Below are 13,379 nucleotides of genomic sequence, written 5' to 3' on the forward strand. Positions count from 1 at the left end.
AAAGGCAGTTGTATTATTCAAGAACCCTGTAGGAAACCATGCACCTAACTTGCCAAGTAGACATTAAAAGTTTCACATTCGACCCCTTTGTAAAAAATGTCATCTAACTACCATTGACTTGGAACGTATTTGGGAACAAAAACTTATGTTGAGGATGATCACAAATAAAAACAGTCGATTTCAATGTCTTTGGTTGGTTCATGAAGCACTGGGTTGGTTGCAATGTGGAGAAACAAACAATGGATGCAGATAACCCTCCAAGATACCTTAGAAAAAACCATTTAAAAAACTCAAACGAACAATCTTTTCATAAACCAAAGAAACATTTGCTTACATTGGACATGCTCAATTCCACGAATTTTTAAAATTTTTCTACATCTCAATTTCTATTTTTAAACCTTCAATAATATTTTGAAATCATAAAATCAACTTGACATCAGAGTTAAAACTTCTATATTAGTAACAGGAAACATAAAATTGAATACTATCAATTTTTTATAAGTAAAAAATAAATGTTAAAGTCAAATTCACATATAACAACATAACATCTAACGGTATCAATTTTTCATTAATAAAAAAATAAACTTAGATTTAAATTAATGTTATATTTGAAGAAATCTTTTCGTCGTCCAGAATGTTGTCCTCTTATAATTGGAGTCTACTCTGTTGATGATTTCTACAAAAATTACAAGTACTTGAAGGTTCCCACAAATTATTTGCAATTCTTTAAACTGATAAAATATTAAAATCATGAAAGGAAGAAATTTAGAAAGACCAAAGTTTAATCTTGTTGTCCTCTTTTCATTGTCTTGGAATCTACTCTGTTAATGGGGCAACTAAAATTAGAAGTATTTGCATTTTTTTCCAAGTTGAGCAATTAAAAATTATTGATCATGTGTAACTGATAGCGATGTCAATTGACTTGGAAGTCAAAACCTTTGTATTTACTCAATTTTTTAAAAACATAATTCAGAATTTGAGTTCATTCTTAATATTTTTCTATTGAAAAACCTTTATTATCACCCACCAAACTCTAGATCTAATTAAAAAATTCAACCATCAACAATTAACAATCTAGAATTTGAGTTCATTCTCGATATGACAAAAATGCATGAGTTTTTATGTGATTAAATAGTAACCTTGTACGAATTTTATATTCTAATCAAATACAAGGGTATTTTAAGGAGTGTTCAGATTTTATGGTATGAATGTTTAGTGTAAAAAAATGTGATAAATTTGTATAAACAACAAAAAATAATAACAAAAATTTGAATATTTTAATAAAATAATAATTAATCACGTAGTAATATAGTATCAAAATACTCTAAATTAAATATTCATACTGTTTTCTTCCATCAATAACCCCCGTGCAGTGGCTGCCAAATCAACTGGTCAGCTTCTCGGAAATTGTTTGGCAAATGGTCAAGATTAGGTTTTGCAATCATTAAAGAAACCCAACAATTTTGACAAATTTCCGTAGTTCGGGTTCGCTTTGAGCTTGTATTTTGAAGGAACAAACAGTGTCGTTTTTTGCTTAAAATTATGTTTTTTTATTTGAGTGAACGGCTCACGAGCCAAGCTCGGCTTGCTTAACCGGTGTTCGGATTCGGGCTCATATTCGTTTTTTGCTTAAAATTCAGGCTGGCGTTCGGGCTCGGGCTTGGGCTCATTTGAACAAAGTTCGTTTCGAGCCTGAACAAACTCGCTTCGAATCTAACCCTATTATACATACGTGTGATTTCTTGGTGAATACACACAAGACTTTCTCTTCCAAAAACATTGTATTCTCTTTGAAATATTTTCTCAACTCTGTTAATGGGTCCTGCTGTAATTACAAGAACTTGAAGATTCTCGGAAATTATTTGCCATTTTTCAAACAGAGAAAACATTTTATAAAATCTTGAAAGAAAGTTAGAAAAATCAAAGTTCAATTTTGTGGTCCTCTTTTAATTGACTTGGAGTCTACTCTGTTAATGGGGTCTACTGATACTAGAAGTATTTGCATTTTTTTCCAAATTGTGTGAATGTGTTAGTAACTGATAGCGATGCATATTAACTTGGAAGTCAAAACCTTCACTTATTCTTTCTTGTAATTAATTGACAACGAGAGCACGGGATTAAATATCATTAAAATCTTCTTACACTAAAAAGAGCAAGAAAATTCATGGAGCTTTCAGTAATTGTTTGGATTTGAATGGTTCCCATGTTAAGTTAGCAAAAAACTGTATAAATATCAAACCATTGGTGGTGTTCTGGTATGCACATTTCCTTAAAACAAATGAAGCAAACCATAAGAATAGTTGTTGCCTTTGTTTTCATCGCTGTAGCGACCATCAACATTAGCTTCTGTAAACGAAGCTCTTCTGTTGGTTGCCTCCAAAGCGAGAGACTAGCACTTCTAAGGTTCAAGCAAGATCTCATTGATCCTGCCAATCGGCTTGTCTCTTGGACTTCTGGTGTTGAAGATTGCTGTATATGGTCAGGTATTGTCTGTGACAATTTGACGGGCCATGTGCTTGAGCTCAACCTTAGGACTGCCCCACTGAACGGGTATGCAACTCCAGCTGAAGATGAAGCTTACGAGAGGTCAAAGTTGTACGGTAAAATAAATCCCTCTTTGCTTGATTTGAAGCATTTGCGTTCCTTGGACTTGAGCGACAACAATTTTGAAGGAGTAGAGATTCCCAGATTTCTTGGATCTATGCAGAATTTAAGGTACCTCAATCTATCTCTGAATTCGTTCAAGGGTGTGATTCCTCCCCAACTTGGAAATCTCTCTAATTTACAGGTTCTTTGCATGGGTGATTACTGGCGAAGCATGTTACCTGTTGAAAATTTTTCGTGGTTATCTCGTCTTTCTTTGTTGAAACACCTTGACTTGGATGGTGTGGATCTTAGCAATTCCTCCGATTGGTTGCAAGTGATACACACTCTTCCTTCCTTAGTAGTGCTGAAATTATCATAGTGTATGCTTCATCACTTTCCTCCCCAACCTGTTGCAAATTTTTCATCTCTTGCCTCCGTTGATCTAAGTGGAAATCATTTTGAAGGTCCAATCCCTGATGGACTCCAAAACTTGACTTCCATTAGACATCTTGATTTATCTAGAAATGAATTCAATTCTTCAATGCCTAGTTGGTTGTACAGACTCAGAAACCTTGAGGAACTTTTCCTCTCGTACAATAGCTTGCAAGGCTCGATGGATGGCCTAGGAAACCTGTCATCTATCAAAGTACTTGATCTCTCACGAAATAATTTTGAAGGAGGAATGCCAGTATCATTTGGAAGACTTTGCAAGTTGAGATCAATGTCTCTTAAAGCAGTCATACTGAATCAAGAAATATCTCAATGTTGAATATTTTCTCTAAATGTGTTGCAGAAGTTGTAGAGTCATTGGACTTCTCGGATTCTCTTAAAGCAGTCTTACTGAATCAAGAAATATCTCAAGTGTTGAATATTTTCTCTAAATGTGTTGCAGAAGTTGTAGAGTCATTGGACTTCTCGGATACTCATCTTTTTGGTCCATTGACCAACCAACTTGGACGGTTTAAAAGTTTAAAATTTCTTTTTCTATTTTTCAATTCAATTTCAGGTCCTATTCCGAGGACTTTAGGACAACTTTCATCCTTAGAAGTTCTACATCTTTCATATAACCGATTCAACGGAACTCTTTCTGAAATTTACTTTAACAATCTCACAAGACTGATAGCTTTTGAAGCATCTGGAAATTCACTAATGTTTAAATTCCCTCCTCAGTGGGTTCCTCCATTTAAACTTCTATTTTTAGGGTTAGGTTCTTGTCATTTAGGATCTCATTTTCCATCTTGGCTTCGTTCACAAAGGAGTTTGGTTTACCCTGATATATCCAACTCAAGCATTTTTGACACTGTTCCACAATATTTGTTCAAATTTCCATTAACATTGTTAAATCTCTCACACAACAAATTCTATGGCAAGATTCCAAATTTAATTCAGTCAACTCAACTTGAATTACTTGACATGAATTCAAATAATTTATCAGGTCCTTTACCTCAGATACCCAAAAATATGTATGTACTCGATCTTTCCAACAATGCTTTTTTAGGTTTCATGTTTGCTCAGTTGTGTATTGAGATGAATAAGTCAAAAAGTTTGATGGAAATATTGATCCTCAATAAAAACTTCTTATCAGGGGAATTACCTGATTGTTGGATGAATTGGCAACACTTAGAAGTTCTAAATTTAGAGGACAATAAATTCACAGGAGCCCTTCCTCCTTCTGTTGGGTCTTTAACTGTTCTTCGGTCATTAAAACTTCGCAAAAACAGCTTTGTTGGGGAGGTACCTTTGTCACTTCAGAACTGTACAGAGTTAGTTGAACTTGATCTTGGTGAAAATGAGTTTGTTGGAAATGTCCCTACGTCGATGGGAAAAAGAATTTCAAGAATAAAGATTCTTATCCTTCAATCAAATAAGTTTCAAGGGCTTTTACCAAGGGAACTGTGCCATCTCATTTCTCTACAAATCTTAGATTTGACTTATAACAATTTATCTGGAAACATACCAAGTTGTATCAGTAACTTCAGCGCCATGATGAGAAAGAGTGATATGGATAATGATATAGAGTATGGGTCTAATGCTGATTTTTATTCAGCTCATATGGAGGATGCATTACTTGTGAATAAAGGTGAAATGGCTGAATATAATACAATTTTGAAATTTGTAAGAATGATAGATCTTTCAAAAAATAACTTCTCTGGAGGCGTCCCTATGGGAGTGACGGATCTTTCAACGTTGCAATCACTAAATTTGTCTCACAATTCTTTGACTGGCAGAATTCCAGAGAACATTGGTGCTATGAGTTCTCTAGAGTCCATTGATTTTTCTGGAAATCAACTTTCCGGTGAAATCCCACAAAGCATTTCAAAGCTGACATTTTTAAGTGTCTTGAACTTATCCAACAACAAACTTTCTGGAAGAATTCCTTCAAGCACTCAACTACAAACCTTTAGTGCATCTTCTTTTACTGGCAATGAACTTTGTGGTCCTCCTCTTTCTAATAATTGCACAGTGAGCGTTCCAACATCGGGCGATCAGAACAGAGGAGAAACAGAAGGCAATGAAGATGGAGTAGACTGGTTTTATGTAAGTATGGCTCTTGGATTTGTGGTGGGATTCTGGAGTTTTATAGGATCTCTATTCTTCAACAGGAGATGGAGGTGCATGTACTTCCAATTCCTGAGTAGCCTCCAGGACAAACTGGGCAGTGTTGTAAGAAAATGTTATTAGACTTTTTGTGTTTCCCTTTTGATCTGAATGTTTGGAGCTCACGTACTTTTGTATTTTCTACATAGGGATGTTATTAGTTGTTCTGGTTCTTCAGATCAATAAATCATATTTGTATTAATTTCCATTTGAGTTTGGCATGCAAAGTTGCAATTTATGAAATAAAATGATGGAATGATATTTTGATACTAGAATAAATTCTGCTCGGTATAACCACTCTTTCTTGCAAGCTCCAAATTTAAAGCAAAAAATTTCATTCTAGCCTTCTTTATTGTAAATTCATCTCATCTATAAAGCTTATCTTTAGTAAGTCAAGCCTGCAACATTTGTTCATAATATAGCTTTAATCAAAAGCCCTGGAATAGAAGATCAAGACTTCTTTTTATGAAAGTTATAGAAATTTACTTAATATTGCGAATCATTTCAGGTTTCCCTCTTTTACACCTTGCCAGGAAGACACAGAATGTGTACTCTGTAAAATCTGTTGACTACAGCAACACAAGGGAATCCAAAGGTCAACTGAAGAAAGGAAGTACTTTCGAGAAATCAAAGAGGCTCATATACATTGAATGAATAATGCCCCAACAAAGAAAATATGCCAACAAATGGAATTCCGAAACAACCAAACCAGTGCCGTATCCTTTTACCCTGCTCTACCGACATGTATCTAAATGGCCTCAGTCAACACATACTCAAAGTTGACAGGACTGCAATGACATAAACCGAGGATTTGCATCTCAACTGTGGATGAACATGCATAAACACATTTGTTTTTCCACATCAACTGTCTTTATTTTCATTTACCTTGAAAAATGGCACATAATATTCTCATGGGAAAAATGGCTTAAAAGTTTAACATATATCCATGAACATCATAACCATGTAGGATGGTAAAAGTGGAAAAGAAGATATATAATACCTTTTTGCACTTCATCTTTCGGGTATCCACGAATGACATTTTGACTTAATACAATTTCATTGAAAGAGGAAACATTATGCTAAGTATCAACTCCAACTGATGAGGTGATTGAAGACACACAGGGGAACCAATACCGTCGTCTGCCATCTCTGTGGCCATCATCAATCATAGCAAGACCTTCCTGCATATCAAACAGTAAGGACTTATGAGTCCATTGCATCCAACCATACAAGTGACCAACATAAGCAAAAAAAATATATTTTGTAGTACAAAATATGAAGGCCAATGATAGCAAGAACTTACGTCTAACAATGTGTCAAGTGCATCAATGGCACGACCAGTTGTCCAGGAAAGCTATCTCTCTACCTCATCAACAGTTACAAAACCTTGAGCCTAAAAGAGCCAAAAGAGCAATGAACTCAGATATTTTTCAACTGGTTATACATTATTCCACTCAAAAGAGTGAAGAAATACAAATTTTTCATGTTTTTGCACACATTCCAGAAAGAATTTTGAATATGGAATCGTATAAAGAAAATGGTTATAACCTGGGCCAACTCCAAAATTTGATTATGGTCTTTGTTCAACTCAGTAGGAACAGAGCGGACAAGCTTTTTCTTTCCAATGGAAATCACCTCAAAACCACTGCCCATTACCTGGAGAAATTTAAGCATTGGCTGTTTATTTATCAGTCACCATAATTTTATGAACATGAAATGTGCCCAAAAAAGGCTTCATTTCATTACCTTCAGCTTACTTATAGCACGCAAGCAGTCATCCTCAGATACAGCTTCACGATCACTCTTTCGCCTCTGCTGGAGGAGAGTGCAGAGTTCCTGCATGTTGATTAGACCTCCATTGTGGGGTCTTGTTGCCAAGCAAATCTCAACAATTTGTACCCCTGTCTAGTCAGGCCGCTATATTTCAGTGTAAACATTCTTTAAAATCATGAATGTACCTTTTTACAAGTAGGTATAACGACCACATCATTGATAAAACCTATAGGTGGAGTTATTTAGAAGTCATAGACAAAGATTTACAGCTATCTGCAGAAACTTGTAGCTGCAATGCCAAAAAGTTCAGCTGATTTAATTTTATAGGCAACAACCCAGCTACCACAAAAAACATGATTCTTATGATTGAATTAAACAGATAGAGGAAACATAGAGGCCTGGTTCAAATTATAGGATATGAAGAACCAAATCAGGCTTCATATTATTATATCACAGAGAACACAATCTATTCAGGGATGTACTCCCCAATTCACGCAGCATAACAAGCTTTTCCTGAGCAGAAATTTCCATTAAATTATGAGCACATTAGGCAAAACAACCTACACTCACTAGAACATGAAATTGCAGTTTCCTGTTGATAAGAAGAGAACCAAAATTATCAGTTTACAGACTGCAAATTTCATCAAAAATAAACTACTGATAAGATCAAGTAATAGTCAATTTACTAAAAGGAGTCTTAGAGAGGTTATAAAAGGAATCTTAGGTATTTACATGCATCCAGAATTTTTTCAACATTTACATAACATCATGCCTTAAAAAACTATTGTCATGACTCATGAGATATGGGCCGATATTAAATAGGACACTAACCAAGTTCATAATAGAAATCACCAACCCTAAAAGCTCTGCCCAGAAACCCTTATTTGACGCCAAGGGATCCACTCCAACTTTTGCACACATCTCATGAAACTGTGACCTGAATGTGGGGTTCTTGCGTATATCATTCTGCACCAACCCATCTCAACTATTAGCTCAAACAAATTTTGCTAACAAAAACAACACAACCGGACAAACAAGTAACCATTCATCCTAAATATCCATTCATGTTAAAATATTAAATTCCCATGATCACAAACAGAATCTGTTTTTTCACAATATCACAGATCAGTCCTTATAGTTTCACTATATTGTTATTAGTTCAACCAAATTATAAGAATTAAACCTAATTTCTCATAAGAAAAAGAAATCTGATACTTCAAAGCCTTTGACGACAAGATACAAAAGATCTAAGTATTCTTCTAAGAATATGAAAACTAACCTTGTGCTTTCATTGTATTGTCATTATTTAGTGATTCAAAATCCTAATTCTCAAAAACAACTAAACCAAAAGAAAGAACAAGATATTTACAACAAACTATATTTCAAGTTTTCAATAACCCAGATTACAAATCAAATATTAAAAAAAAAAGAAAGGCTAAAGCTATTACAGAAGGGATAAAGGAGGAAGAAAATTTGACCTTATGCTTACGGGCAAACTCTTCAAGCTGAGAACGAAAGGTGGCAAGCTGCTTTTTCATGAGATCAGTTCTAAGCTTTGCTACATTTTCTCCCAGTAATCGATACTGATCCTGGAAAAAAATTAAAACAAAAACTGACAAGATCAGTGCATGAGATAACAAGAGTAAATTAAGAACTTTTAGCACAGATTAAGGAAAAAAAACAAATCCTTGCAGCAGCTGCGGTCTGTAAACCTCCAATTCCAGGTCGTCGTCTCATTCTTCAAAATTTTCGTAAACTGATTGTGTTTGGTTTATGGGTTTGGAGGTTTTAGGACCAAACGTGTTCTAACAATGTTGTTTCTGAAGACGGCGAGCTGAGGTTGAAAACGAAATTTTTGCCAAAGTGAATTCTGATGCAAGATCGGCGCGTATCGACCCATAGAGTGGCTTCGGCCACTCACCGTGCCCGTTTAACGCGAAAAGATATTTCCCACCCATGGTTTGATGTCTTTTAAGTTTGAAAAAAACCATTTTACCCATATATTAGTGTTAACAATTAGTTTTAACCGTTAAAGCGTATTTATAATATTTTATCTAAATATTAAATTTAGAGGTGTAATTAACCTCATCTTATCTCTTACGTTTAAAATATTATAATAATACTCTTACCAAACTAATTCGTGAATAATATTGTGGGGGTGTATTTGTTATTTTTTAAAATCTATTAAAGACAAATAATATTTTTCCTATTTTATCGTAAAACTCCCATCATCTTATATATTTTTAAAATATATTTTATAACCCCAAGAGCGTGCAATATCTCATATATTTTGAAATATATTTATAATCTTAATAGTGTGCAACATAATATATACATGAAGACACTAAAAATCACATGATTCTACAAATAAATTTTTGAAAAAACCATTGTAGAATGTGCAATAGTGATTCAGGTCGCCCCACAATCTTCACCCGGTAGAATTTTATTCATAAACTTGTATCTACCAGAGGACTTGATCCAAAAAGACGGCAATATTATTTTGCACCCACAAAATGATAAAAACAAATTATCAGGGAGATGCAATTTGAGAAGGACTATCAGCCTCTTCAGTCCACTCAGAGCTGGGTTCACTCCATGAACGGGGTCGAACCCTGAATTTGAAAAACAAAACCATCTCCAATGCTTCAAACACCTTCTGTTCATCCAAAAATCGATTCCAGATTCCGCTCACTGTGCAGTAATTGTAGTTATAAGGCGGCCTGTGATGTGCTGCGTGTTGTTGCAAATGCCCTTGCGTGGATGGGAGAAAGATTTTCAAGAATAAAGATTCTCATCCTTCGATCAAATATGTTTCAAGGTCTTTTGCTGAGGGAACTTTGCCATCTCACTTCTGATAAGCCACGACCTCAACAACCACGAAGGTCTCAGCGAATTCAACGGCCAAATCAGAAGTATATGGACTAAGTCATGGGCAGCAACGTTCACAAAGGAGTCACAGTTGCAGTTTTGGGCGGAATTTACGATGGCACGTAAACAGCCATTTTTTCTGCACGTTGTTATTTAAGTTGCCATGTAGTTAGTTTCTGTTTATGCATGTAGGTTGTGGTCGCAATAGTAGGAGAGGTTGCTAGGAATCTTTTGTATTTAAACGATTCTAATGAATAAAGAAAGGCAGAGAAAATTTTCCAAAAATTGTGGTTTGTTCTCACCCGAAGAGAACTATTTGCTAGTTTAATATATTAAGCTTGGATTGGGACCTATCAACTTCTCTACAAATCTTAGATTTGGCTTATAACAATTTATTTGGAAACACACCAAGGTGTATCAGTAACTTCAGTACCATGGTGAGAGAGAGTGAACTAGATGATGATATAGAGTACTCGTCTAATGAAGATTTTAATTCAAGTTTTATGGAGGATGCATTACTTGTGAATAAAGGTAAAATGGTTGAATATAATACAATTTTGAAATTTGTAAGAATGATAGATCTTTCAAAAAATAACTTCTCTAGAGGTATCCCTATGAGAGTGACGGATTTTTCAACGTTGCAATTACTAAATTTGTCTCATAATTCTTTAACTGGCAGAATTCCAGAGAACATTGGTGCTATGAGTTCCCTATAGTCCATTGATTTTTCTGAAATCAACTTTCTGGTGAAATCCCACAAAGCATTTCAAAGCTGACATTTTTAAGTGTCTTGAACTTATCCAACAGCAAACTTTCTGGAAGAATTCCTTCAAGCACTCAACTACAAACTTTTAGTGCATCTTCTTTTACTGGGAATAAACTTTGTGGTCCTCCTCTTTCTAATAATTGCACAGTGAGCATTCCAACATTGGGCGATCAGAACAGAGGAGAAAAAGAAGGTAATGAAGATGGAGTAGACTGGTTTTATGTAAGTATGGCTCTTGGATTTGTGGTGGGATTCTGGAGTTTTATAGGACCTCTATTCTTCAACAGGAGATGGAGGAACGTGCATTTCCAATTCCTGAATCGCCTCCAAGACAAACTGGGCAGTGTTGTAAGAAAATGTTATTAGACTTTTTGTGTTTCTATTTTGATGTTTGAATGTTTGGAGCTAATGTATTTAGTACTTTCTACAGAAAGATGTTATTAGTGGTTATGATATTTGAGATCAATAAATCATTTAGTACTAATTTCCATTTGAGTTTGGAATTTATGAAATAAAATGATGGAATAATATTATGAAATAAAATGATCAATAAATCATTTAGTACTCTGCTAGTTATAACCACTCTTTCTTGCAAGCTCAAAATTTGAAGTTGTATAAAACAACTGAAATTAATAAACGCGTTTTATCTATAAATTTCATTCTAGCCTTCTTTATTGTAAATTCATCTCATCTATAATGCTTATCTTTAGTAAGTCAAGCCTGCAACAGTTGTTCATAATATAGCTTTAACCAGAAGCCCTAGAATAGAAGATCAAGACTTCTTTTTATGAGAGTTTTAGAAATTTACTTATTATTGTGAATCATTTCAAGTTTCTCTATTTTACACCTTGCCAGAAAGACACAGAATGCGTACTCTGTAAAATCTGTTGACTACAGCAACAGAAAGGAATCCTAAGGCCAACTGAAGATAGGAAGTACTTTTGATAAATCAAAGAGGCTCATATACATTGAATGAATAATGCCCCAACAAAGAAAATTTGCCAACAAATGGAATTCTGAAACAACCGAACCAGTGCCATATCCTTACACCCTGTTCTACCAACCCGTATCTAAATGGCCTAAGTCAACACATACTCAAAGTTGACAGGACTGCAATGACATAAACCAACGATTTGCATCTCAACTGTGGATGAACATGCAAAAACACATTTGTTTTTCCACATCAACTGTCTTTATTTCCATTTACCTTCAATGATGGCACATAATATTCTCATGGGAAAAATGGCTTGAAAGTTTAACATATATCCATGAACATCATAACTGTGTAGGATGGCAAAAGTGGAAAAGGAGATATATGATACCTATTTGCACTTCATCTTTTGCGTATCCACGAATGACATTTTGATTTAATACAATTTCATTGAAAGAGGAAACATTGGGCTAAGTATCAACTCCAACTGATGAGGTGATTGAAGACACACAGGGGAACCAATACCGTCGCCTGCCATCTCTGTTTGAATTATATGAACGACCTTTCAGCAAAGCAGTGACGATGTTTGAAAATGATGAGCGTCTCAAAGCTCTTGAACGAGAAAGAGATCGCAAGGATCTGTTTGATAATCATTTGGAGGAGCTCAAACAGAGGGTTCTCTTCCCTCGTTCTCATTTGTTTATGGTAATTGTATATTGTGAACATGTGTGGAATTTGAAATTGCTTCATCAGACAATACACTTTTTCTTCTTAGTGATAGTCTCCTAAGTGTTATGTAGATACTGTGGCAAAGATTTGGAGCAAATGTATTTTTTGCATTTTGGTTAGAAACGAGTAAAGGCACAGGAGGAGCGCAAGCGGAATGTAATGGAGCATAGGAAATTTTTGGAATCACGTGACTTCACTAAGGTACCCTTTAGCAAGGTTGCATTTTGTCTTTATAGCTTTAGCTTATCATCTACTTTTGAACCCTTAACAAAATGATTTATCTTTCCAGGCAAGCAGCCAGTGGCGAAAAGTTCAAGACCGCTTAGAGGCTGATGAAAGATGTCACGTCTTGAGAAAATTGATCGACTGGAAATTTTTCAGATAATTTACTTCATTTGACTATTAAAAATACATTTTTAAGTTGAGCTAAGTTTGAGACTTTGTAATAGGAATATTTACATGATTTAGAGAAGGAAGAGGAGCAATGAAAGCAAAGTCCATTCATTCATTCATTGTAATACTTTACTTGGTCATGCACAACAGCATATCCTCAAACTAAAAAAAAAACTTTTTAAAAATACTACAAATTTTTTCCCCTAGGCAATTGCGAAAACGAGAAAACATATATCTCCATCTTTTTTTAACAAGAAAGGGACCAATGAAACTCCAAAAGCCAATCACAAATCCGAGTGCGATGCTCACATAGAACCAGTTAACTTCATGTTCATTACCATTTCTATTTTCCTACTCAGTATTTGGAACTATCACAGTGCAATTCTGAAGTGGAGGTCCACAAAGTTCATTGCTTGTAAAAGAAGAGGCCTCAAAGCTTTGTAGTTGAGTGCTTGAAGGAATTTTCCAAATCAAGTTACTGTTGGATAAGTTCAAGCTGCTCAAGCATGCCAAATTTGACATACTCTTTGGGATTTCACCAGAAAGATGGTTTGCCGATAAATCAAGTGTCTCTATGGATCTCATGTGACCAATATTCCCAAGGATTGTTTCTGTGAAAGAATTGTGTGACAAATTAAGCGTTTGCAATGCTCCCAGATTTGTCACTTGTTCAGGTATGTCGCCTGAGAATCTATTATGAGAGAGGTCGGCAAGCCTCACCAGATTAAGAGTGGT

The 13,379-nt window shown here is 35.0% G+C and overlaps 2 protein-coding genes across 2 annotated transcripts; one reads left to right on the forward strand and one right to left on the reverse strand.

The window, feature by feature from the left end:
* Window positions 1-2,273: 2,273 nt before the first annotated feature.
* Window positions 2,274-5,463, forward strand: LOC123201873 (receptor-like protein EIX2). The gene is made up of 2 exons (XM_044617441.1): window positions 2,274-2,715; window positions 4,815-5,463. The coding sequence occupies exons 1-2, from the start codon at window positions 2,279-2,281 to the stop codon at window positions 5,266-5,268; spliced, it is 891 nt and encodes a 296-aa protein (XP_044473376.1). The 5' UTR covers window positions 2,274-2,278; the 3' UTR covers window positions 5,269-5,463.
* A 711-nt stretch (window positions 5,464-6,174) lies between these two features.
* Window positions 6,175-8,896, reverse strand: LOC123201874 (vacuolar protein sorting-associated protein 22 homolog 1-like). Its single transcript, XM_044617442.1, has 7 exons — window positions 8,644-8,896; window positions 8,436-8,546; window positions 7,789-7,923; window positions 6,931-7,089; window positions 6,733-6,840; window positions 6,488-6,577; window positions 6,175-6,365 (listed from the first exon to the last, which is right to left on the reverse strand). The coding sequence occupies exons 1-6, from the start codon at window positions 8,692-8,694 to the stop codon at window positions 6,539-6,541; spliced, it is 603 nt and encodes a 200-aa protein (XP_044473377.1). The 5' UTR covers window positions 8,695-8,896; the 3' UTR covers window positions 6,175-6,365; window positions 6,488-6,538.
* Between the last annotated feature and the right edge of the window lie 4,483 nt (window positions 8,897-13,379).

The sequence above is a fragment of the Mangifera indica genome, chromosome 18 (assembly GCF_011075055.1).
Source record: "Mangifera indica cultivar Alphonso chromosome 18, CATAS_Mindica_2.1, whole genome shotgun sequence".
In the NCBI taxonomy this organism is placed as follows: Eukaryota; Viridiplantae; Streptophyta; class Magnoliopsida; order Sapindales; family Anacardiaceae; genus Mangifera; species Mangifera indica.

Bases quoted from the DNA above. Each gene is read 5' to 3' on its own strand.
- LOC123201874 (XM_044617442.1), bottom strand. From the start codon at position 8,694: ATGAGACGACGACCTGGAATTGGAGGTTTACAGACCGCAGCTGCTGCA. The intron at 7,090-7,788 runs GTTAGTGTCCTA...CGGCCTGACTAG, and splicing joins TGATTTCTATTATGAACTTG to ACAGGGGTACAAATTGTTGA. The intron at 6,841-6,930 runs GTAATGAAATGA...AAATTTCTCCAG, and splicing joins GTGCTATAAGTAAGCTGAAG to GTAATGGGCAGTGGTTTTGA.
- LOC123201873 (XM_044617441.1), top strand. From the start codon at position 2,279: ATGAAGCAAACCATAAGAATAGTTGTTGCCTTTGTTTTCATCGCTGTA. The intron at 2,716-4,814 runs GTACCTCAATCT...TTTGACTGGCAG, and splicing joins GGATCTATGCAGAATTTAAG to AATTCCAGAGAACATTGGTG.